This window comes from Puma concolor, chromosome A2 (assembly GCF_028749965.1).
Source record: "Puma concolor isolate L17-30 chromosome A2, mPumCon1.1.hap2, whole genome shotgun sequence".
Classification (NCBI taxonomy): Eukaryota; Metazoa; Chordata; class Mammalia; order Carnivora; family Felidae; genus Puma; species Puma concolor.
Genome location: NC_141668.1, coordinates 131,477,288 through 131,504,754, shown reverse-complemented (window position 1 = coordinate 131,504,754; position 27,467 = coordinate 131,477,288). Strand labels below are relative to the sequence as shown.

General features: G+C 39.5%; 1 protein-coding gene and 1 pseudogene across 1 annotated transcript in view; both read right to left on the bottom strand.

The window, feature by feature from the left end:
• Positions 1 to 27,155, bottom strand: part of RYBP (RING1 and YY1 binding protein) — an 85,916-nt gene extending 58,761 nt beyond the window's left edge. The window contains exons 1-2 of the mRNA XM_086697589.1: positions 27,026 to 27,155; positions 26,144 to 26,269 (exon numbers count right to left, since the gene is read on the bottom strand). Of these exons, the coding sequence (XP_086553715.1) occupies positions 26,144 to 26,269; positions 27,026 to 27,057 (158 nt within the window). The 5' untranslated portion in view covers positions 27,058 to 27,155. The remainder of the gene's footprint in view (positions 1 to 26,143; positions 26,270 to 27,025) is intronic.
• Positions 14,203 to 14,359, bottom strand: LOC147583513 (small nucleolar RNA SNORA62/SNORA6 family; annotated as a pseudogene).
• Positions 27,156 to 27,467: the final 312 nt, after the last annotated feature.

Here is a 27,467-nt window from a genome sequence, read left to right as displayed (position 1 = left end):
ATTCATGCTGACAGTGAGGAGCCTGCTTGAGATTCTATCTTCCTCTTTCTCTACCCCTTCCCCACCTGCACACTTACACACACATGCACGTGCTCTCTCTCAAAATAAAGTAAAAAAAAAAAAAAAAAGACACACAATTATGGAAAAAGATAAGTCACGATAACCCTACTCATTTATTAAACCTCCTTGATATATGACAAAGGAGTATCAGAACAAAAAAACTTATCAGTGATAAAGGTGATCCCATAATGACAAGGGCTCAATTCCTCAAGAAGACACAATTCTAATTATTTATGCATCTAATAAGAAAGTGGACATAATTAAATCAGAAGTCAAAAACAGAAGGGTAACTGGAAAAACCTCACGTTTGGAAACAAGGTGACAACTTGAAATCATGCATCAGCCAAAAGAGGGAGGGAAAATTATAAAACACTTTTAACGGAATGAAAACGAAATACAATAATACCAAATTGCATGGACTATAACTAAAGAAATACTCAAAAGGGAAATTTATAGCATCAAATGTCTATATCTGAAAAACAAAGTTCTCAAATCAATCACATCAAACTGACACCTTAGGAAACTAGGAATAGAAGAGGAAATGAAACTCAAAATACACAAAATAAAGACCAGATCAGGAATCAATGGAAAACATAAGAAAAACAATGGAACCAAAATCTTGTTGAGCTCAATAAAATTCTGATAAGCCAGACTCATCAGAAAAAGAAGACACAGGTCAACAATAAGGAATAAGGTGACATCTCAATAGCTGCTACACATCTTAAAAGGATAATATGGGAATATTATCAAGTTTTATTTCGGTAAAATGGACAAATTCCTACATTCCTTGAAAGGCACAAACTGCCAAAGCTCACTCAAGAAGAAACAAGTAATTATCTCTATAAATTTTAAAGAAATTCAATTTGTATTTCAAACCTCCATAGACAAAACTCTAGGTTCAGACGGCTCCACTGGTGAATTCTACCAAACATTTAAAAAGAATTAATACTAATTCTACAGAAACCCCTCCCGAAAAATGAAAATGAAGAAGGAATTCCCAACTCATTCTATGAGACCCACATTAGTATGAATACAAAACCAACTACATGACAAGGTTAAGTAAACCACATACCAATGGCCTTCATGAGTGTAGGTGCAAATATTCTTAAAGAAAAAAAAAATCGAGGGGCACCTGGGTGGCTCAGATGGTTGAGCATCTGACTTTGGCTCAGGTCATGATCTCACAATTTGTGGGTTCGAGCCCTGCGTAGGACTCTGCTGACAGCTCAGAGTCTGGAGCCTGCTTTAGATTCTGTGTCTCCTTTTCTCTGCCCCTCCCCTGGCTCATGCTCTGTCTCTGTCTCTCTCTCGCAAAAATTAACCAACATTTAAAAAACTTTTTTAAAAATTGAACACGGATTATTGCCAAGAACATAAATGTATCACGACAAAGTGGGCTTTTCCCCCAGGAATGCAAGGTTGGTTTAAAATTCCAAAAACCAACCAATGTAATTCGGCATTGAACATGAACAACTGTATGATCATCTTAATAAATGCAGGAGATGCAGAGCAGGGAAATGTACTTGACAAATCCAACGTTCATTCCTTAATTAAAAACTCTTGGCAAAGTAGAAAAGAACTTCCTCAATCTACAAAAAAAGTACAGCTAATACCATACTTAACGATAAAAGACTGAATTAACTCAAGAACAATGTAAGGATGTCCACTCTTTATAACTTCTATTCAACACTATTCTGAAGAGGTAGTGTAGCAGGCAAGTAAAGAAAAATAAAAGACATCAAAACTGGAAAAGTAAAACTGTCTTAATTCACTGATAGGGTCATCTATAGAAAAAACTGCAAAATCCACACAAAAGCTACAGAAGCAATAAGTTTAGCAAAGATGCAGGAAACAAGACACACAAAAATAACTATTTGTATAAGCCAGCTAAAAACAACCAGAAATTAAAATCTTTAAAGTAGAAACAGTTACATAGATAGCATCAAAAATGTGAAACACTTTGTGATGAATTTGACAAAAGATACCCAAGAATGAAACCCACAGAACGCCACTAAGAGAAGACCTAAATGGGAAACCCATACAGTTTTCAGAGATTGACTACTGAATCTAATGTGGTTAAGATGTCTGTTTTCTACAAATTCAATGCATCCCAGTAAAAATCCCAGCAGGCTTGGGGCGCCTGGGTAGCTCTGTCAGTTAAGCATCTGACTTCGGCTCAGGTCATGATCTCACAGTCCATGAGTTCGAGCCCCACATCGGGCTCTGTGCTGACAGCCTGGAGCCTGCTTCAGATTCTGTGTCTCCCTCTCTCTCTGCGCCTCCCCCGCTCTCACTCTGTCTCTCTCAAAAATAAAGATTAAAAAAAATATATTTTAAAAATCCCAGCTTTTTTTGCAGAAACTGACAAGGTGATGCTAAAATTTATATGCAAATACAAAGGACCTAGAATAGCCAAAATAACTTCGAAATGAACAAAAGTGTATCTTAATACTCCCCAATTTCAAGAGCCTAAAAAAAAAAAAAATGTTAAGACAGCACAGTACCAGTGTAAAGACAGAGATTGAGGGAACAAAACAGAGTCCAGAAAGTGACATGTATACAGTACATTGATTTTCACCAAGATACCAAGCCAATTCAAATGAAGATATAATCTTTTCAATACAAGATCCTAGAATAACAGGATGGGCATATGTAAAAAACAAAACCAAAAGAAACCACCTAATTCACCCTTACAAATATGTATACAAATATCAGCTCAAAACAGACTGAAGATCCAAATTTAAGAGTTAAAACTATAAAACTCCAAGAAGTAAAGACCTGAGAAAAGCTTGGTGACATTGCGCTTGGCAGAGATTTCTTAGATATGACACAAAAAGTAAAAGTTATAAGAGAAAAAAATCACAAATTGGACTTCATCTAAAACCAGTGTTCTTCAGAAGACTTTTAAAACATACACCTGAATCTAGAATAAAGAACTGTCACTATTCAGTAAATCAAACAACCCAATTTAAACACGGGTAGAAGATCTGGGGGGGAAAAAAACACAAAAAAACCTTAAAATATACAGATGGCAAATAAGCACATGAAAACAACGATCAATGTTATTAGTTATCAGGAAAATACAAAACCACAATAAGAGACCTTCAGGCATCCTCTATCTGCCTAAACTTAAAAACACACACGTCAAGGTTGACAGAAATGGGGAGCAACACAAACTCTCACACACTGCTTTGGGAATTTAAAATATGAAGCCACCGTGAAAAAACAGTTTGGCAGTTTGTTAAAACATTAAAAATACCCAGTGACTCCAGCGCTTAACCCAAGAGATATGAAAGCATAGGTGTACACCAAGACTTGTGTGGAAATGTATAGAGCAGCTTTCTTTGTACTGGCTAGAAACTGGAAACGCAAATGTCCATCAACAGGTGGATAAACAAGTAGAACAGGTATACAATGGAGTATTATTCAGCAATAAAAAGGAATAAATATGGACAAATCTCAAAATAAGTACGCTGATTCAAAGAAACCAAAGGAAAACCAAAAAGTATATGTTGTAGGATCACATGTATACAAAATTCAACAAAATGCATACTAATGTGTAGTTGCAGAAAGCAGATTAGTGGTTGACTGGGAACAGAAAAGGGTAGGAGGAATTACCAAAGGGCAAGAGGAAATTTTTAGAGATGACAGATAATTATTTCACTTGTGGTGGTTTCTCCAGGTTCTTCTTTAAACATGAAGTTTCTTACAGGCCAATTATATTTTAATAAAGTTAAAAAATTAAACCCAGATGACAAGATGTTGTGCTTTTTCTCCTGATTACAATACTTTTTAGTTTTTCCTAAATAATAGAGGATTTAGTAATACAAAGTAATAGAGAAATTATACATTAGTGTATAAATTAATGTTTTGTTGTTCATCACTTTTTTAAAATCAGGACATCAAATCTAGTTGTTCGGTACTATTTGATAATGTATTACAGAAATGCTACAAATACATCTGTTTTTTGTAAAGTAAAGTATTTCTCACTAGCTTGTAAGTATTTTCAAAATGCTCTATCTTCCTTCCCGGTAATTTTAATTGGCAAATAAGCCTAACATTTTAGCTGTAAATTTAGTATCAATACCATCATTACCATTACACAAACTCACCCCATAAATTATAACATGCATCTCTTCAGAAACAATCTGTACCACCACAGTTTTCACCAAGGCATAAAGTGGTTTTCCTGATGGCTGGAAGAGTTCATAAATCCAGCTTGTTTACAACTTCATGTAATTTTGGGGTCACTATGTTATTTCTTATATTGCCTATATAGTAGAGTAAAATCCTATTCTTCTTCCCAATCTCTATACCAGTATCTAGTCCGAAAGTTTTTAGACCCAGCACAAGAAAAGATATGAAAGGCAAAAATCACCGCCAGGCTAAGTTTACTTAAAGGTCAATTACCTAGCTAGTTCTTTCTTGCTTATGGCATGTAAGTTTTCATGGGGCTAGACACAGGGAGAGATGGGACTTCTTTCACTACTTTTGAAGCCCTGAGCCTTGAAAAGCCAGAGGTAAGGAAAGAAAGTAAACCAACTCTCATTTACCAGAAGTCTTGCTTTTTTAAATTCCAGGGCTAGGGTTTGTTTGTTTGTTTGTTTGTTTGGGGGGGATGGGGTAGGGTGGTGGTAAAAAGGTTTAAACTACTAATTAAAATGAATTTTCAGGTTAGATGAGGAAAATCCAAATCACGTAAGACAAGTGGAAACTGGCACTAATTGCTCAGCATTCATCATTCTTGGGCTGTTTTTTGCTGCAAAGCAGATGCAAAGGAAGCCAACAAGATCGCTTTCTTGAGTCTAAATACAGCCAGTCGCAAGAATTAAAAATATGTTCATTCATATACAATAAATGGTATTCCATAACTTACAACAAATACTTGCTAAACTGAAGATCCAATTAGAATCCTCAAGAATGGACCTGTAGAAAAAGTCTGATTTACCTGCAAACTACAAATAGTCTAACTCAAAAGGGCAATCCATCAGTCCAAAAGTCTGTTCTTGAAAGAAAAAAATATATATATACATATATATATCACACAAGAAAACCACATTCTGTATCTTACTTTGTACAATCCTGATGGATTTACTCAATTACATCAAGGTAAGAGTTTTACAATGAAAGATTAAGGAGCAGACACCACCAGGAAGTCAAAGTTACAAGTTTAGCTCACACCTCTTTCCTCAAAAATCTGACTCATTAGCACTAGACCAATGACACAGAAATATCCAAGATATGTTTGTCATTATGTAGAATTTGAAAGATTTTTACACTTCACCACACTGCCTATTATTAACACTTTGGAAACACTACTATAAATTATAGTTCCACTATATAAATAAGACACTTGAAAACGTAAAGAGTTACCAAAATAAATAAATAAGTAAATAAAAGTAAAGAGTTACAATAAAACTCTCATTTCTTTTTTAAAAAAATTTTTTTTAACATTTATTTTTGAGACAGAGAGAGAGACAGAGCATGAACACGGGAGGGGCAGAGAGAGAGACGGAGACACAGAATCTGAAACAGGCTCCAGGCTCTGAGCGGTCAGCACAGAGCCCGACGCGGGGCTCGAACTCACGGACGATGAGATCATGACCTGAGCCGAAGTCGGCTGCTTAACCGACTGAGCCACCCAGGTGCCCCTATAACTCTCATTTCTAAAGCCCTATTTCATATAAAACTAGACAGCCTGGATAAAGGAAAGAGGACTAGGAAAAGATAATTAGGACCTATTTACTTGACAAGATCAATGAACTGGAAACAAAACAAAATTCTGGTGATTACAAAACATAACTGAAAGAGTGAAGACTATACTGGTCACTGAGAAAAACAAGGAAATATCCTTATACAATTTTCTGTGCATGTTATGAATAAAATTACATCTGAAAATATACCTTTCAAAACAAGAGGATCACAAAGATTCATCAAGTTACCATTAGCTGGTTTAACTAATAGGATTAAGCCAAACACTAAATTTAGCAAAAGTTCCCGAGCTAGGGATCAACATGGTTGCTGTGTACTAAATTTATTCATGCTTATATAGAACATTTCCTGTTTGTAAATGCTTTTAAAACTAGGTATGGACTTTCTAAGTTTGCATGTAACATCTTTTTAGAAGCCAACTCTGCAGTTCGGCATTAGTCTCTATTTTCACTGGGTATTTGTTTATTCCCAAAGTCGTGTTCCAGTAATTAAATGCATATTAGTAGCTAACAGGTTAACTGAAAATGTAAAATTCTCTTTTTACAAAAACATTCCAATTCATCAGAAGTATCTTCTTTCATGAAATTCATTATTAGGTCAATGAGTTTTAAAAATACTGATAAACAATTAAGAGGCTTCATTTATAAAATAGAACCAACTGAAAGGGAAAGATCATATAGGACTTCCATTCTGAAAATAATAGGTAAAATACCAATATCTGTATTATATTAACCAGTTCAAAAAATTCTCCAACCCATCTCTTGAAAACCCCTTGCTAAGAGAATTCCACCCATTCTGAGTCCTACTGAGCTTCAAAATTTCTAAGAAAAACAGACTTCATGACTTGGTCAATTTTAATCCTATCCTCCTTTAAACCATATTGCATCTAGACCAGGCTAGCCACTGTTTTACAAACCTTTCAAGATAGCTGTTTCTAAAACCTTAAGCCAGCAAGCAGAGAACAGAAAAGAATTTAAGAGAAAGGTATTTTTTAGTTCTCCTGACAGGGAGAACCTTTTTAAAAAAGACACTGGTTCACAAGAATTCTATTTTGGGGTGCCTGGGTGGCTCAGTCAGTTAAGCATCCAATTCTTGCTTTCAGTCCAGGTCATGATCTCCAAGTCCATGAGTTGGAGCCTCACATCCTGCTCTTTGCTGACAGTGCAGACAGAGCCTTCTCTCTTTCTTCCTCTGTCCCTCCCATGTCACTCTCTCTCAAAATAAATAAATAAACTTTTAAAAAATTCTGTTTTGCAATAAATTGTAGTCTCAGCTGTGAGCAGAAAAGCAAGTATGAGTTTGAAAGGGAGATAATGAAGGAAACTATCTTAAGAATAAGACTATGCAAAGAGTAAAACTTCTATAGAAACTAGAGAGAAAGTAAACAAATGTGGGTAGTATTTCCAAGTCATTTACCGAGTGATTTTTTTTTTTTTTGGAAGGACATAACCTATTTGCACAAAGGGTTAACCAATATGACATTATTTTAAAAAGGAAAACATTTTACACTAGAGATTGGAGAATGGATTACACTTGAAAAGGTACACCTAAGAGTACAAAGCTGCAGCACAGTAAGATCCTGCCTCTGAAGACTGAATAACAGTCACTGTCCCTGCCCATGAGGGCTTCAAATTTAAATTTGGGGCAACAAATGTTAACAAGAAACTCTGGTGCAAAATGATGATGTGCTGCTAGAGAAATACACAAAGTTCTTCTATGATCATGGAAAAAAGAATCAAGAGAGGTTTCCCAAAAGAGTTGACATGAGCTGGGTCTTACCATGCAAAGGTGGTGTTTACTGTTCACTTTACCAAGTAACAGTAATAAGGTAAGAGTCTTCAGGCACTGTCACAAAGAACATGCTGAAGGAACACTTAAGTTTGACCAGAAGGTGCATGGTAAGAACAGGCAAACATGAGCGGGTGGGTAGGACAGTGCCAGCCTAGGCTGGGCCTTGCACATGACGTTTAAGGAGACAAGGCAATACCTCCCTGGGCAATCAGGCAGCAACCAAGTATTCTAAGCAGACAAGCTACATGATCTAGGTGTCTTCTAGAGAGATCACTGACTACCTGGCCGACCAAGGCTACTGCAATAGTCCAGGTGAAAGTCTGGACTAGAGAGACTTGCAATTAATCAAGTTCACAATGAAATAATGAGGACCTGAAGTGAGGTGGTAGCAACAGGAATACAGGAGAAATAGAGTAACAGAATTTGATACCTGGCTGCTACAGGTGGGTGTCTTAAAATGATGTCTACAGAGGCGCCTGGGAGGCTCAGTTGGGCGTCCGACTCTTGGTTTAGGCTCAGGTCATGATCTCACGGTCCATGAGTTCAAGCCCCACATTGGGCTCTGCGCTGACAGCATGGAGCCTGCTTGGGATTCTATCTCTCCCTCTCTCTCTGCCCCTTCCCCCACAAAAGTAAATAAACTTAAAAAAAAAAAAATGATGTCTACAGATTGGTGGCTATATAGGTGGCAATGCCATCTTCAGAGGAAAACTAAATAGAAACAATATAAATGTGGAGTTGGAAAAGATCTGAGTCATGTGCAACTGTGCTATGTAAACTCAGGGTGGGAATGTAAACTCTAAGCCTCATTTCATTATCTGAAATGGAGATATATATCATAAATTTAAAGCGATGAAATGAGACAATGCATGAAATGGGCTTAATATAGTGCCTACTATACATTAAATGCCCATTAAATGTTGGCCCTTATCAGCATAATTATTAGGTAGGTTGGGGCCAGGTTCCTGATGAAACCTTCGATGAGCTGTGTCCCACACGTCTTCCTGTTACCTAATGAAGCTCGTTCTAGGTCTTACAGTTACAGTACCTAACTCACTCAATTACGGTTTGTTCAATAAATGCTAAACATAAAAAAGTGTAGGGGCACCTGGGTGGCTCGGTCGGTTAAGCGTCCGACTTTGGCTCAGGTCATGATCTTGCGATGGTTCGTGAATTCGAGTCCCTCATTGGGCTCTGTGCTGACAGCTCAGAGTCTGGAGCCTGCTTCCAATTCTGCGTCTCCCTCTCTCTGCTCCTCCCCCACTCATGCTCTCTCTCGCTCTCTCCCTCTCTCAAAAATAAATAAAGCTTAAAAGAATTTTTTTAAAAAGTGCAAATTACTCCTGCTGTATTAGAACCAAGCTTTGCCTTGAGGCAGGACCCAGGATTAACTATTGCAGAAATACAAACTTTGTAAAAATAAGAAACAGAGAGAAGCATCAGAGTCATTCTTTTAATTAAAAGATATAACAAAGACTACCACTAGGACTGCAGCACACCTGTCTGTAGTTAAAACACCTTCCACACCAATGTTTTGACAGAAAGCCTGTATCTTAAGGATCCTTAATAGGAGATTAACTGAATCTAGTTTTGGTCAGTCTGAAAGTTTAATTTTTTAGACCGGGAAAAACAGAACAAAGATTTTTAAGTCCACAAATGAAGGATTTCAAAATAAAAACACTAACTATTATCTTTTTTTTTTTAATTTTTTTTTTCAACGTTTATTTATTTTTGGGACAGAGAGAGACAGGGCATGAACAGGGGAGGGGCAGAGAGAGAGGGAGACACAGAATCGGAAACAGGCTCCAGGCTCCGAGCCATCAGCCCAGAGCCTGACGTGGGGCTCGAACTCCCGGACCGCGAGATCGTGACCTGGCTGAAGTCGGACGCTTAACCGACTGCGCCACCCAGGCTCCCCCTAACTATTATCTTAAATAAGGAAACTTCAGCTATACATACTCTTGCCAAAAAAAAATTTTTTTTTTTTATTTTTTTTTAACACTTTATTTTTGAGACAGGGAGAGACAGAGCATGAACAGGGGAGGGTCAGAGAGAGGGAGACACAGAATCTGAAACAGGCTCCAGGCTCTGACGCGGGGCTCGAACTCACGGACCGTGAGATCATGACCTGAGCCGAAGTCGGCCGCTTAACCGACTGAGCCACCCAGGCGCCCCTCTTGCCAAAAAATTTTAACACATAAAGCCTTCCTATTCCTATTCAAATTCTGAAATATACAAATATCTACGGACATTATCTTGGAATAGAGGAGTGAGACATTACAAATAAATTATTTTCCATATACTTTTAGACAAGTAATTTGGCATCATGGTATTTAAGTCATTTCATTATTATAAACTGCCAAAACTGACACAAATCACAGTATTTTACAACTGGAGGAGACACAGAAATCATCTAGTTCTGCAAATTTCAGGGAACTTCAACTTATTGCAACTCAGTTTAAAATCCCAATCTGTTATCTGTACATACATAATGTCTTACAATGTGATATTTTTAAAGCTTTCATTCACAACTGCAGTAAGCAGAAAACTGTGTACAGTGAAACTTCTAAGACATCCTAAGCATTGAGAAAAAACAAGACTCTTTGAAACATAATTCCATCAAATTTCAGTCTGTCTGGACAGCCAAATTCCACAATCCTCGTAACCTTCCAATAAAGAAAAAAACAAAACCAAACACTAATTGCAGAATTTCATGTTGCTAAGATTCACCTAGATCAGAAGTAAGTTCTCCGTGTAGAATTCTGATGGGTTTTTTGTATATGATTTATAGGTTGGGTAGACCAGAGAGGAGGCATTGTCAGGCACATCCTGCGGGGCCAAAAACAAAAACAAAAACAAAAACAAAGGGCAGAGAAAAAATCAGGGGGCAAAGAACACTACCTACCCACCTCCCCCTATTATCTATCACTCCGGTCCTGAGCATCAAAATGTAATTCCCCTTCTTATAAATTCACTTCAATGATGCACACCAAAAGTACATGCCAGGATAAGCTGACAGTTTATGGTCATACATTTTGTCCCAGAGTACACAACAAATTATATGTCCTGTGAGTGACTTCTTTAATTTTCTTAACTGGAGGAAAAAACCACAAATAAAGACAGCAGTACATACCAGGATAGCAGAATGTACATAACAGAACACAGATGCTGAACATCTAATGATATGTGTGCTCCATCAGACCCTGCTCAGGAGACAGATACCTTCCGCTGCACCACTGCCTTGGGAGAGTCAATAATTCACAAACTCACTGCTGCTTCTGACCACTGATTTTAATGGTGGCATGGCATGTTCTTTCAAAGAATTGTGTAATTTTCTGAATGAGTCAAGCGATGAACAGTACTTCAAAGGTGATTTTATGGCAGTCAGCACATACTGCATATTCTCGGCCCATTTTTATGGGCATATCTGATCAAGAGACAGACTGAAAAACATCACAACAAGCAAAATAAATCACCCAATCTATACAGGCTTATGGTAACTTTTTACATCATAGGTGATATGATTAACCTAATAATCTCAGGATAATTCTAAGCAAAGTAGCTATTCAGCAAACATTATATTATGGCCCTTTTCTAATTTTAACGGCCCTGGAAAAGGGTGACATGTTCTCCCGTGAGATGGCAAAGGTGAAGGGAAAGAATTAAAAGAATGCAGTTAAAATACTTTGGTACTGGGGCACCTGGGTGGCGCAGTCGGTTAAGCGTCCGACTTCAGCCAGGTCACGATCTCGCGGTCCGTGAGTTCGAGCCCCGCGTCAGGCTCTGGGCTGATGGCTCAGAGCCTGGAGCCTGTTTCCGATTCTGTGTCTCCCTCTCTCTCTGCCCCTCCCCCGTTCATGCTCTGTCTCTCTCTGTCCCAAAAATAAATAAACGTTGAAAAAAAAATTAAAAAAAAAAAAAAACTTTGGTACTATATTAATTTGTCCATTTAATTATGTCACATTTCTATTTCTTCCATTCTACTAACTGGGTAGGAAATCAAGTAAGTTACTTCACTTTTCTGAGCCCCAACTTCCTTAACTGTGGAAACTGGAATAACAACTTTATCTCAGGATTGCTTTGAGTATTACAGTGGGAAAACGGACATAAAAAAGGTATGGAAAATGTAAAGTGCTATGCAAATATAAAGTATTTGAATATATCATCTTAAGATTTACAGTCTAAATGTTCAAGTGCCTGGTGCAATACACTCTACATGAGGGCTCAAATATTTGTCCATTTATTCAATCATCATTTAAAACTTAGGTCCCAAAAATTCAATTCTGGAACACAAAGACCACCTCATGTACTACTTATGTATTTTTCAGTAGTAACATTAAGAAATCAGTTTTGCCTAGGGGCACCTGGGTGGCTCAGATGGTTAAACGTCCAACTTCAGCTCAGGTCATGATCTCACGGCTTCTGAGTTCGAGCCCCATGTTGGGGTCTGTGCTGACAGCTCAGAGCCTGAACCTCTTTTGGATTCTGTGTCCCTCTATCGTGCTGCTTCTCCCCCACTCATACTCTGTCTCTCTCTCTCTCAAGAATAAATGAAACATTAAAAAAAAAAATTAAAAAGAAATCAGTTGTGCCTTTAGAATGAGTCATTCAATCCAATCCAATCCAAATCAACGTGTTTTTTTTGTTGTTGTTGTTTTTTTTTACAATATGTATTCTGTGCTAGGTCCTGCGCCAAGTTGCTACATACAGTAACTCACTCATTTAGTACTTATAATACCCCTGTGGAGAAGTTACCATCCACAAATGAAAAACGAAAGCACAAGTTTAAGTAACATGCCCAAGGACATAAGGTTAGCAAATGACAGAGCTGGTGTTAGTTGAACTTAGGTAGGACACCAAAACCTTGGCTCTCAACTACTACTACTAACTCTCCAATATGGTAGCCACACGTGGCTACTGGGCACTTGAAAGCTGGCCAGTCTGAATTCAACTGTGCTGTAATTACAAAATGCACACCAGATTGCGAAGACCTAGTATGATAAAAAGAACACAGAAAGTCTTACTGCAATTTTATGTTCATTACATGTTGAAGCGGTAGTATTTTAGATAAAACAGATTAAACAAAATAAATTCTTAAAATTAATTTCACCTGCTTTTTACTCTCTCACTGTGGCTAGCAAAGTTTAAAATTTCATGTGGCTTGCAATGCATATACTTACATTGGACAGCATTGATTCAGAACATCATACAAAACATTTCTAATACAAAAAGCACAAAAGAGCTTTAAATTTACAAACACAACATGTTTTAGAGTACAAATATACTCTTCAATCTCAGCTAATAGCTGTTTTAATACTAAATTAGTGTAACCAATATAAAAAAAAACCTTTATATAATCTCTTAATGTGAATTATTATTTAAATTTTATTCCAGAATTAGATTTTTTAAATTCCCCATTATGAAAATTGCTTTTTCCAACTGCAAAAGTGGTATCAACTCATCTATACTATAGAAATTATAGAAAAGCACACACACAAAAGAATCCATCATCTTACCAGTCAGAATATTTATTTTATTTTTTTCAACGTTTATTTATTTTTGGGACAGAGAGAGACATAGCATGAACGGGGGAGGGGCAGAGAGAGAGGGACCAGTCAGAATATTTTAATCATTACTTCCAGGTATATATATCAAATGATATGAAATACTGAAGTGCGATCATATGGTTTTATCATTTTGAAACTCGTTTTTCTAATATATTACGAACATTTCCTTTTATTACATATTCTTTCTAAAACTTAACTTTTTTATTTTGAAATAGTTAGACACACAGGATGTTGCAAAAATAGTATGAGGTCCCATATAACTTTCATCCAGTTTCCATACAGGGTCGCATCTTCTGGATTATATATAGTACAACATCAAAACCAAGAAACTGGGTACTGGCATGCATGCGTGTGTGTGTGTGTGTGTGTGTGTGTGTGTGTGTGCACGCGCAGTTCCATGCCACCTTTTCACAAGTGTATATTCATGTAACCACCAACACAGTCAAGATTAGATTTCATCAACACACAACTTTCTGTCTTGCTACCTCTTTACCCATCTTCCTCCTTTCCCACCAGCCCTAACCCTTGGCAACAACTAATCTAATTTTGTTATTACAAAAATGTTAATGGGCTCCTAGGGTATGTGATCTTCAGAGATTGGCTTTTTTCACTCAGCATCAGATAACTGAAATTGGTGCCAGTTGTTCTATTTATCAAGAATTTGTTCCTCCTTAATTGCTAAATAGTATTCCACATGGTATGGATGTACCCCTCGTCTACTGAAGGACATTTATATTATTTCCAGTTTTAGGCTATTACAAATAAAGCTGCCGTGAACGTTTGTGAACAGGTTTTGTGTGAACTTAAGTTTACATTTCTCTGGGACAAATGCCCAGGAATGCAACTAGTAAGTCATACAAGTAAGTATATGGTTGATTTTGCAATAAACTGCCAAACTATTTTTCAGAGCGGTTTTATCATTTTACATTCCCACCACAAATGTATAAAAGACCTCCAAACATTTTTTGAGCTACAAAATATTTACTGATATTCCATTTTTTTTTTTTTTAATAATTCGCTGCTGATTCCTATGTAGGTAATTTTCTTCCTTTTTTTTTTTTTTTTTTTTTAAACTTGTAGCAAGAATTACTACTATCAAACTCCACTTACTGGGCCAGAGACCCTTGTGGTATTAGGGAAAGACTTGCCCCTCAGGTAGCACACTACCTACATTTGTGAGTTTATCATCCAGTCATTTTGTTACAATACTGATGTAATTAATATGTTTACACAAATATTTTTACATGCAGATCACACAAATTCCTAGAAGGTGAATTGTTTGGTCTCAGGGTACAAATATTATTATTTTTAAAATATAACTTATGGGGCGCCTGGGTGGCGCAGTCGGTTAAGCGTCCGACTTCAGCCAGGTCACGATCTCGCGGTCCGTGAGTTCGAGCCCCGCGTCGGGCTCTGGGCTGATGGCTCGGAGCCTGGAGCCTGTTTCAAATTCTGTGTCTCCCTCTCTCTCTGCCCCTCCCCCGTTCATGCTCTGTCTCTCTCTGTCCCAAAAATAAATAAACGTTGAAAAAAAATTTAAAAAAAAAAATAAAATATAACTTATTTACATGCAACACCCAGTGCTCGTCCCAACTAGTGCCTTCCTCAGTGCCCATCACCCACTTTCCCCTCTCCCCCACCCCCAATCCACCCTCAGTTTGTTCTCTGTATTTAAGAGTCTCTTATGGTTTGCCTCCCTCCCTCTCTGTAACTATTTTTTCCCTTTCTCTTCCCCCATGGTCTTCTTTTAAGTTTCTCAAGATCCATATATAAGTGAAAACATAGGATATCTGTCTTTCTCTGACTTACTTCACTTAGCATGACACCCTCCAGTTCCACCCATGTTGCTACAAATGGCATGATTTCATTCTTTCTCATTGCCAAGTAGTATTCCATTATATATATATAAACAACATCTTCTTTATCCATTCATCAGTGGATGGACATTTAGGCTCTTTCCGTAATTTGGCTATTGTTGAAAGCACTACTATAAACACTGGGGTACATGTGCCCGTATGCATCAGCACTCCTGTTATGTCACGGTACAAATATTAAAGGCATGATACCAACTGCCATAATGGCCTTCAGAAAATTTAAATCAACTTACTCAGCCACCAAGTATCTGTGAGAACACCCAATTCTTCCTAGACTCACCAAAAAATTTTTAATCTTTAAAATGAGATTTCCCAAAAATGCTTTTTTGTATTTATTTAACTAATGGGAAGGTGATACATTTCTGTTTCCTGACTTAATTTGTGTTCTTTTATAAACTACCTATTTGTGTTCTTTGCCAACATTTTACTGAAATGCGGGTTTACTATAAAACTTAGTTCTATCGTATGTTGCAAAGAAATAGTTTAAAATACGTATATCTGAAATTCAACGCACGTGTTAATAGTGCAAGACAATATCTGATTTTACAATGAAAAAAAGATGCAAGTTTAGTTGATATGACTCCCCAATTTATAAGTATTCCTATATTACATACAACGTACTGGTTAAAAAAAAAAAAAATCATCTCCAATGCCAATTCTAGATTAAAAACATGGCTCGGCTGGTTAAGCGTCCAACTCTTGGTTTCAGCCCAGGTCATGACCTCAGTTTGTCAGTTCAAGCCCTGCAAAGGGCTCTGCATCGACACTGCAGAGCCTGCTTGGAATTCTCTCTCTCTCTCTCTCTCTCTGCCCCTCCCTTGCGTGTGCATTCTCTCTCTCCTGCTCTCTCTCTCAAAATAAGTAAATAAAACAGTATAGAGCTGTGGCCTTCTAATAAAAGTTAAAATAAATAAATAAAAAAAATGAATGTTGATCAATTCTCTTAAATTCACTCTGAAATGCCAAGACATAAATTTTCCATAGCAAACATCAAGAACTATCTCCAGCTTCATTAAAAAACATGGCTGGCTTCTCTTTAGGAGAATTTAAGGTCATCCAACCAGCGCTTCTCAAAAGTGCTTCCCAGACCAGCACAGCAGTATCAGCATCACCTAGGACCTTCTAAGAAATGCAAATTCACAGGCCCTACCCCAGACCTACTCAATATAAATCCAGGGGGTGAGGGAAGGAACAGGGAATCTAGCAATGTGTTTCAACAAGCTTTCAGGTGATTCTGATACATAGTGAAGTTTGAGAATCACCACTGTCAACAAATTTAATATAAAAACACGGAATCTCGATTGCCTTGTATCCATATTCTTTTAAATGGAGGACTTGGGCAAAGTTAATCATGCCACAGATATTACAAATTCATTGACAGATTTTCATTCTTCCCCAAATTAAAACAATCCAGAAAGAAAACTGTAAACTGAATGTTAGCTTTATTTCCTGCAAAAAGGAATCCTAAAAACCATGAAGTGTTCACAAAAAATTTCCCTTAGAAGAAACATCCAAAATGAACCATATAAACTAACAGGTCAGAATAATGTGTCTTTCAAACCAGAAACTCAACTAGTTTTGTACCATACACTGCCTGACTTTCCCACTCCTATGTCAACTATTCCCTATCACACTTCGACAATTCAGTGAACTAGCGTATTAGATCACACCTGGAAAACTAGTTACTCAAATATTTGTGGTCCAGTAAACAAATATATTGGTCAATAAATAAAAATAATTCTGCAAGGCAGTATATGGGTGACCCTTGTTTTTCTGTTTAGTTCCCAAAGTTTCTGTAGTAACTATGTTATTACCACCTTCACGACGAAAATAAAGGAGAATCGTGACTGTAACTAATGATACAGGAGATGAACCTATAAAACACCCATATTATTAATTTTACTAATGTACTGATAATCTTTCCTTCCTTTATCTGTATGATTAAAAAATTTCCATGATGCTGGTAAACAAAATTCCAGCCTTCAAGTTTATTACAGTTCTCAATTAGAACTGAATATATATCCTAAGTATTAACCCAGTTACAAAGTTGTGTTACTATGGTAATTATTTTCTATCCACCTGGTTAAGTGTCCATCTCTCTTCAAGTAAGACTTCAGATGTGTTTGTTAGGCTTGGACAATCCAAGTATCCCAACCTCCAGGCAACAAAGAACGGTCCAAGAGCTGGGCAAGTGACAGGGGTCCTGATTCCTGCAGCTGACTCCGAGTTCAAATTATGTAAACCAGCAAAACTGTTTTGTTCTGACTTAAGGTTAGTTTGAGCTGAATTCTTCGTTCTTGAAACCTTGAATATTCCAGCAGCACTTAGGACACGAACAACTTTTAAAGGAATGTTTTGTAAAAGAATGAAGAGTGTGTAAACCTTATAACCTACATATGAAATGATATCTTCTTAGAAAGCAGTAACCAAGTTTGTTTTCTCCTTGACTAACCAGCATGTACTAAGTTTTAAGATCCAATATGTGGTGATGAAACTGGCTACATCACCTTTCATTTCTTCTCCCTCCCAAAGGCTACTTCATCCTAAATTGTACAGCTAATGCTCTTAAATGATAAAGTTTTGAGTAAGGTTTTTCTTTTTACATATCCCTTCCACCAGTTTATTTCCTAACCAAAGGATAATTTAAATGGTTTTCAAAGTAGACAGGAGAGGGAAAGGAGAACAGTAATATCTAATCCTATTTAAAAATTAAAATTGCACCTGTTTACCTTGTGATTTCAACTATCCATGATTTCTGAGTAACACTGCAGTTTATTTGCATTGCATTCACTGAGAATTCATCTTTGGCACAACAGTCTGTGTCAATCACTGTTTCAGCATGCAACTGAAATTGAAGCTAAATAAATGAAGTGAATGAGTCAAGACTTCAACGGAAGTAATTAACCCAAATTACTCAACAGAACAGTAATACACACTATGTAGAAGGTACAACTACCAACTTATAGGTATGTTAACACAACAGAACTTATACAAGGGACAGTGTAACATCAACAACACCCAACACGTTTTGAGTCTATTTTTAGACTGCCTTTAGGTGTCAGCTCTCACGCACACCCATCTAGTTCCTTAAAATTGGTTTTGCACAACATGACTGATCCTCGGCCCCAGTGTCAGACTTTCATGACTTTGGGCTGCTTAAGTAACCAAATGGGCAACCAAAAAGAAGATTAAGAATCGCCACGGTTATTTTTTAGGTAAATGTGCTAATGCTCTGAAGCTCCAAACCACTCCAGGAAGTACTTTAAATGAACTGCCTACAGCCTCCAAGGCTGAAGTTCTGTGTTTAATTTCTAGTACACGTTTAGAAAAACAAACCCAGAAAAACAGGAATACTACTTTTAAGGACACACTTTATCAAAACAACTTTCCCCTAAATCAATGAATTTCCCACACAAGACGCAAGACTAATGTGAAAGTAATCTATTACACAGAACCTTTAGCTGGGACAGTTTTAAAGGGAACTCCTCTTGAAAGTCCTAGACTTCATTTATTCTATATACACTTACTGAACCCCTGGCAACTGCCAGGCACTGGACTAGATTTTTAAAGAAAATAAAGCTGTGAAAAGAAATGATCCTGCCCTCAAAAAAGGTGAAAACCTAACAGAGGTGATCAAATAAAAATTCTGTTCAAGTGTTACAATGAGGTATACATGATTTGAAGGGTGAGGCAATCAAATAAAAACACTTCAAGTGTTACAATGAGGGGTACCTGACCGGAGAGTGATGGAAAGGTTTCCTGAGACGTCTAGAAGGACAAACAGAAGACAGGCAGGACACAGAAGGAAGGAAAAGCATTTCAGAAGAAAATCCAGAGGAAAGGAATGTGTGAAGGTATGGAAATGAGAGATCACGGTCCATGCGTAGAAAATAAGCAGTTTGGCATAAAACACACACATGCTGTATGTGGAGGGCAGATGGGTGTGAGGTAGCAGGCAGTCGGCTTCCAGAAATCCTAAAGGAACATGAAAAGATTAAACCAGAAGCCCCTCGTGATGATCAGCATTTAGACTTATCTTAAAGGCAATAAATACTAGGAGAGAATTGAAGTTGACCAGGTGGAACGGCCTCAAAACAAGTTGGATTTGATCGTCATGGGTATGCACGCATGAGAGCAGGGATATGTATGGTTACTACATAGTATCTGCGAATTACCAGCCAGCCGGGAGAAGTTGAAAGGTATGGATGACATCTCAAGTGAGAGAAAAGCTTAAAAGGAGGTAGAGGGAACAAAGAACTTCTTTAAGCCTGTACAACAAACTCTGCATCAATCACAGAATCATACAGTCCTCATTCAAATGCCAGATTCAGTGAAGCCTTCACCAATGTACCCACACAGACTACCTCTACCATGGACTCATTCATTCCACGCATACCGTCACTGGGTGCTTTACACCACTGAAGATGTTACCTAACCTTTTCAACATGGTTGTTGGGGGTCCCTCAAAGGACGAATTTTCTGTTTACTTAACCAATGACTTGAAATATTATAAATGACTTATGAACACAACTGGATGTGAGGCAGTTTACTCCCTTTACGATCTGCAGGAAGTTCCACACACCAGGTTTTATCCTCTCACCTAATGTGTCAATTTACACCAGCTGAAAGAAGACAGCTGTGTTCAAGTATGTAGGTAATAGAAATCAAGAAGAGACCCTATCGCTAGAACGTCTCTAAGGGTCTACATGTAAAAAGGGGAGTTCCAGGGGCACCTGGGTGGCTCAGTAGATTAAGCGTCCGACTTCAGCTCAGGCCATGATCTCACCGGCTCTGAGTTCCAGCCTGGAGACTGCCTTGGATTCTGTGTGTCCCTCTCTCTTTCTACACCTCCCCCACTCACGCTCTGTCTTTCTCTCTCAAAAATAAAATAAAAAAAAAACTGAGTTCCAATATACTCTTAGGATAAAACAGCACTGATAAAATAAACAAGAACCACACAATAATATGGATGAATCTCAAAAACCCAGACCCAAGGGCACCTGGGTGGCTCACTCAGTCAGTTTAGCATCTGACTCTTCGTTTTGGCTCAGGCCATGATGTCATGGTTTCATGGGTTCAAACCCCGCATCCGGCTCTGTGCTGGTAGTGCAGAAGTGCACACAACCATAGGACTCCACTCATAAAGATCAGAGACATGCAGAACTCCTCTGCAGCATTACAAATCAGGACAGTGGCTAAAGTGACTGTCAAGAGTGTAAGATGGGCTCTGGGGTCCTGGCAATCTTCTGTTTCTGGGTACAAGTTACACGGATGTGTTCACCTTGGGAAAGTTCGTCAAGTCTTATTATTATGATTTGTGCACTTCTCTCTATATATACTATAGTTCAAAAAGCTTACTTAAAAATAAACAGGTAAATGGCTCCCACCTGACTCAGTCAGTGGAGCATGCAACTTGATCTTGGGGTTGTGAGTTTGAGCCCCAAGTTGGGTGTGACTACTTAATTTATTTTTAAGATTTCATTTTTTAACAGGTAAAAAAAAAAAAAAAAAAAAAGAGCAACACTCATGATGGGGAGGATAAAGAGGTCACAAAGGAAAAAAGCCCTAGTGATGGAGCCAAAGAGAAAATGAGAGGCAGAAACACTAGAATGTTTTAGTTCAAGCCGTAAAGGAGACATTTAGAGATCCACTATTACCTAAAGTACTAATGAACTGAATTAGTGCCAACAACTTCCTCAAGTAGCTGTAGTTTACCAAAATAGTTTTTATTAGTCTTGGAATTTCTTCAGTATTTACAGAAGCACAGGACAAATGTATGCCACATGAATAATACATAACTGAATCCATTCAAACCTCCTATCCCAGTAACTAACAGGATATACCAACAAGTTTGCTGGCCTGGCTTCAATACGTGACATGCAACTAAGGAAAAGTTGAGTAGCCTGTGCACAAAGGTTCCAACTCTAAACTGTCCCCAACCCAATGAGCTAAATGGCACAGACTACAGAAATAACTATCTCCTTACTCCAAAAGAAAGCAGCATGCATGCTGCCTAAAAAGACCAATGTGTTATCTCTACGTGGTCTAGAAAGTAGTCACCTGCCCCAGCTCTCATCACTCTATAGTTCCATACCCTGATCTAATTTCTCCCAAACACTTGCCACGGGTCAAAATTGTATTTTATTTTCCTGTTTACTTATTTTCTCTTCCTCTCCATAGTATTTTAAACTCCACGAAAACAAGGACCTTGTCTGTCTTTCCACCACTGCACACCCAGAGCCCATGCGGCTGTGTGCTCAATAAAAACTTGTCAAATAACCTCAACTACCCAGGTAATTTACTTTAAGGTCACCAAGTATACATAAGATCAAGTCGGTACCAATAAATCAGTAAGTCCAAAGTAATAGCAAATAACAAAATAAATTATCACTGTTTCTGGGTAAGAGTGATCATTAAAACTCTACCAGCTTTGAGGCTGAAAGGTTTCCTAAGGTTTGATGGTTTGGAAGACAGGTAATTTTTCCATATATTTTATGGAGAAATTTTATGAAAGACAAATACTACGGCAAAACCAATGTGAACTAAGGAGCAAAACCACTGTAGTGGGTGAAAGCATAGGGAAGAGTTAGGTACACCCCACCGCTGCTTTCTGGGAGCTTTCCTATCTGAACATTACCTCAGGGTGATGTAGTTTTGAAGATCAGAACTTTCACTTATCGCTAATTATGTGTGTTTATCTCTAAAACTTCACAATAGTGAAGTACTTCACAACTATTCAAGGGATGTTGAGTTGTTAGGCTATCTGAAGTTAAGGAGAGAAAATGTCCACATTTATAACTGCAAAGAATGAGGGAGCTCCTATACAAGGAGAACATTTTACAAATAACACAGCTGAGTACCAACTTCTAATTCAATATCCTGAGTACCGACTTTTTTTTTTAAGTGACATAATCTTACTACACATCTAAAGTAAATTCCTCACTTCTACTTGCCTATAAAAGCTCTAAAAAGAGTACACTTTTCAGAGGGATGGTATTTAAATAAACAGGATTTGAACACAACATCATGATACAATCTGGCACTGAAGACTAGCAAAGTTCTAAATCTCTGCTAATTACCCAAAGCAAAAGTTTACCAGTTTTCGAGCGTGACTTAAGCAGCAGCTGGTCAAAATGCAGCACTATGATCAAAAGAAAAACCACTGATCAGCGAGAGTTGCAGTGGTGTCTCGGCGATCTGTACTTTCCAACCAAGACATCGCTGCATTTCCAGCAATAGTAGACCGAAGCAAAACACATTTCATTTATCACCAAGTCTAGGAAGTTACTCTGCTCAACACTCAAGAAATTCCACTTAAGAGAATAATCAGGTAAATGCATTAATTTGCAGGGTTTTTTCCTTCTAAAAGCTGGAGGTATCAACTTTCATGAGACTGGCAAAGTAGGTTGGGAAATCCTACTTTATCTCCTATTTACCACCTACGACAGGGATAGTGTTTCCTCCCCACCCACGGCCACCTTACAGACACACTCTTTTATTTCCTATGTTGAAAGGCCTAAGCCCTTAGAGAGCTCAGCATGGTGAGGAGGCAACCTTCCAGTGCTCTTATGACATATCACAGAACAGGCAGAAGAAAACCATGTGATGTGATGAAAATCTAAAACTAGTTTGTGGTGATGCGAAAATCTAAAATCTAGTTTGTGGTGATGGCAACAGAAGTCTTTAAAATAACTAAAGTTCATGGGGCGCCTGGGTGGCGCAGTCGGTTAAGCGTCCGACTTCAGCCAGGTCACGATCTTGCGGTCCGTGAGTTCGAGCCCCGCGTCGGGCTCTGGGCTGATGGCTCAGAGCCTGGAGCCTGTTTCCGATTCTGTGTCTCCCTCTCTCTCTGCCCCTCCCCCGTTCATGCTCTGTCTCTCTCTGTCCCAAAAATAAATAAAAACGTTGAAAAAAAAAATTTAAAATAACTAAAGTTCAATGAATCATACACTTACAATTAGTGAATTGCATAGTATGCAAATCATACCCAGTAAAGCTATAAAAAATGAAAACAGAGTGTGACGATATAGTTAGAAAAAGGAGCATATATGGAGACCCTCCATATAACTGAGATATCCAAAATATAGATCTCTACTGCCCGCTGAACTTCCAAGCAGCCTAGTAAGCATCTCCTCCTTCCCTTAACACGTTCCTTAGGAGCAATCTGGTCCTCCTTCATTCTGCTCTATGCTGCTCCAATAGGAAGAAGACCTTATGAATTACTCTCATGAATATACCTGCAGAATTCAAGATATCCGGTACACATGGCAATAACAATGAAGAGGTGGCAGGTGATTTTGTAGAAATCAATTCTCCTTGCCCAAAGAAATGGGGAGGCGGAGGAGGAATCCTTCTAATTGATTCCCCAAGTCAGACTGCTCCAATCTCCCATAGCATTATTTACACCACTCTTACAGTCTTTATAACCTGGATTCTGATCATCCCTGTACATGCCTAACCAACCCATGCTCCCTACCAATGTCTTGACCAGTATTTTTCACCTCCTAGGAACTTAATAAATGTTCTTTGGATGAGAGTCAATATTTTCCTCATCAAATTGAGTAACACCAATTCTATCTCGAAGGGTAAATGCACTTCTGTGTCCTATTGGACCTACTAGTAATTAAAATCTGACTTCAATGGTTGACTAGATGATGGTGACAGCGACAAAAATGATGAACTCCAAAATGACCAGTGGCTAGGTCACCAGATAGGCTGTTACTACTATTCAAGTAAGAAACACCAGCCCAGAGCAGTAAAACCTGATTTCTATACCAGTCAACAGGTTTACAAAGCCCTTTTTGATTATTTAAGTTATTCTAAAATCAATTTCTGCCTATTACTCAGCATCCAAAACCCAACAATTTTCTACTGTCATCAATACCAAGTGTGATTAAAACAATGCAAGGCAAAAAGTATTAAACCTTTGAGGTACCAAGAAAATTTCAAGAAAAAGGCACAGGAAAATCACACAGCAATAAGGAGTACTAGCACTGAGAAATTAACCAACAGCTACTAGACTGGGTAAACCTGGATGAAGAGCTGTGAAATTCACCTGTCTACATGAAATCCATTCACATGAGAAAGCCAAAATGTCATTCACCTTCCAATTAATGACGACTTTAAGAATAGATCTAAAACACCAAAATATTGACAGTACCCAAGATGAAACACACTTTGGCTATGCAAGGGTATCATACGTGACTTGTTAGGAGTTTAAGTCCTCACATCTCAGAAAGCTGTGTTCAAATCCTACTCAACAAGAGACCTCAAAAAATTACACAAAAACCCGTAAAGGTTAGAAGGGACTGTCCTATTCCTAAAATATTTCATCTTTAATTATTCAATGTATTTGTTTAAAAAAACTGAATCTCACTGTCATCATCTGTAACCCTGAAAAAACCAAACATTTCTATTACTTTTAAAATCAAACCTCCCACAGGCTTTCAGAAAGTTTGATAAGATTTTTTTTAATACACCAAGAAACTGAAACGCATTTCATTATAAGATAATTATTCCCAGCAATACATCAGATGTAAACTTGAATTTGGTTTTTGCTCTTCACCAGTAAAGTTCTCAAGTTCTTAGGAGTTTCCTAGTCACTTGAACATCATCTACGGTAACACTCAAAGCAAAACCACAATAAAGAGGTTTGGCCTCTGAGGGATTCTACGTGTAAAAAAACATTACTCATAAATAAAATACAATCACTATTGCTTTAAATAACAAATACATTTCTAAACTTTCATCCCATTTGATGGAATTCCCTGTTTCGTAGAACAAAGCAAAATCTATTAAGCTCCCAATAAGTGCTTTTTATTTTAACTAAATCTGTTCTATGGTATTTAGTTCTTGTTCTACAAAACTTGACATGAATTTGCTATAAAAACTTCTGAAAAAATATTTCTAGTACTTGAATACTTTTATTCAAAGCACTCATTACTTCAAGAGTTAGTGGAAGTCACAGAACTGCTCTCCCAGTAATTGCACCAATTCATCCCAGAATTATATTCTTCAGATTACCCGATATCCTAGGTAATTCCCAGGTATAAATAAAGCAAGAAAACCCTAACGGGACACACTCATTCAGTCCAAGGACCTTATCCAGTTTTCTAACTACCACACAGTCATATTGGAACACTACCAACTCAAAAATAAGTACCTGATGAAATGAGACTTCTGGCAATCGACTTAAGTCTTCAAGGATTCACTAGACTCTCAACTCCTCTCTGGCCTTCACACACACATCCCCCAATGCCCTCCCATTAAACGACATCAAGAACAGTTTAACTTCAAACTCTAACATCCCCTGAACCAAATTCCAGATACGATTTAAAAAATGACCAGAAAACTACAAAATCAACTTTGACATTTTATCCAAATATATCTGAACGTTAAAAGTGAAATATTTCCACTCATTTTGATACCAGATGCGATTTACTACCTTCACAAAAAACGAAAAGGAATTCTTTCAACATTCTTTTCATTATAATAAAGCTTTACATGCAAACTTCAATATATTCCTTTCACCATTTTGCAAAATCGTCCTCCATCACCACTCTGCATAAGCTAATCAGAAAACACACAAATTGACAGCTCAGCTTTCCAAATACTACTTTATCAAACCCCAACATTTCTTTTCACAGGGCGAGAAATAACAGACATTTGCAGCTCAAGACAGGAAAAGCACAATAACCAGCCTAACTGTACACTCACCGTTAAATCTCTCGGAAAAGGAAAAAAAAAAAATTCAGGACAGGCAAATTAAAAACATTCTACACATGGCAAAAATAAAAGGTCTAAAGTCCTACAATGCATAGCAAAAGCACTGCTTCCTCTCTTTTTGAGCCAATACCAATAAGCCAATGGATACAAGTGTCAAATAAATCCAGTCTGTTTGAAATAAGACGAAAACCTGGAAAAATTCCCTCCCATAAATCATTCAGTGAATAGGAAGCTTTGCACCCAACACGAAATACACACAACCAAAACCACACATTACCCACCCCCCAAATGCAAAAAAGCCGTAATCAACAAGTTGGAAAGAGGGCAGCAAGTACAGCTCTCTACCCTATCTCCCACCTTAAGAAAAAAAAAAAAAAAGTCCTTCAACAAAAGCTCACACAGATCCTCAAGTACCTGGTGGAGGTGCCTTTCCTCACATCGCAGATGCTGCATTTAAAGGCTTCAGCGCTGTTTCTGAAGGTGCAGACGCTACAATCCCAAAAGCCTTCGTCTGCGGCAGGTTTCGCTTGTCTTTTTGGCCTTCGGAGGAGTGAGGAGTGGGGGAAAGGGGAGGGAAGAGACAGGGAGCAGGAAAAAGGGGGAGAAACAGCAAAACACAGGCGCTGGTGAGCCGTCGCAATTTCGCAGGAATCCAGTGCTGGAAACTTCGCTCAGGCGACCACCCACCCACCCTTTTCGGGGACTGAAAGAGGGACCGGGGGAGGGCACGGGGCGCCCCTACCGGCACCCCGCAACCCCCGGGCGCGGGCCGTACTGCCTCGCACAGCAGGCGGCGGCGGCGGCGCCCCGGGAAGGGCCGCGGCGGGCGCAGGAAGCGGGCGGACTTGTGGACTTGAGCGTGGGGCTGGGGGGGCCGGCAGGGGAGCCGCGGGCCGGATCTGGAGGGGGCGCGCAGGGGCAGCCCGAGGCCGGCGGCGGCGGGGAGTGGGCCGGCTCCTTCCCTCTCCCCTCCCATGCTCGCGCCCTCCCTCCCTCCCCACCTGGTTAAATCTCCCTTTGTCTGGGAGGAGTGGCGGCGGCGGCGGCGGAGGGCGGCTGAGGAGGAGCCGCCATGGCTGCGGCGCGCACGGCCGCCGGCCCCGAGCGGGAGCGACACCGCCTCCCGCCGCCGCCGCCGCCGCCACCGCCCGCCGCCGCCGCCTCCCCCCGCCCCCGGATCTCCATCTTAGCAGCGCCTCCCCCCCGCCCCGGGTGGCTCCGGGGCCTAGTCGTCGCCGGCCCCCGCCCGCCCCCAACCCTCCCTCCCCTTCCGCCCCCTCAGCTCGGAGCAGGTACCTGGTCGGGCTCTTCTTGTCGCCCATGGTCATGGATGGGCTGTACCCCCGCCCCCCCCAAAGCCGAAATCGGCGCCGCTCGGAGGAGAAACGCCGTCCGGGGAGTCGTCGCGGACCGGCCCCCCTCCCTCCCCCGCGCCCGCCCGCCCGCCCTCAGCCGCTGGGGCTCGAGCTCCGGCCGCCGCCGCCGCCGCCGCTGCCAGTCTCCGGACGAGACTAGTCCCCGCCAGCGCCGCCTCCGCCGAGTGACTGACGAGGGGCGGGGCCGGGCGCCGCGCGTCACGAGCCGTGTGGCCAATGGGAGGACGGCAGCCTGCGCCGCGAGGGCGGGGGCGGGGCGCGGGGGAGGGCGGGGCGTGGCGGACGTGGGCTGGGCCGTCGGTGTGCGTGCCCGGGAGTGTGTGCGCGCTGGGGGCGCGCGTGCCTGCCGGTGGCCCGGCGGC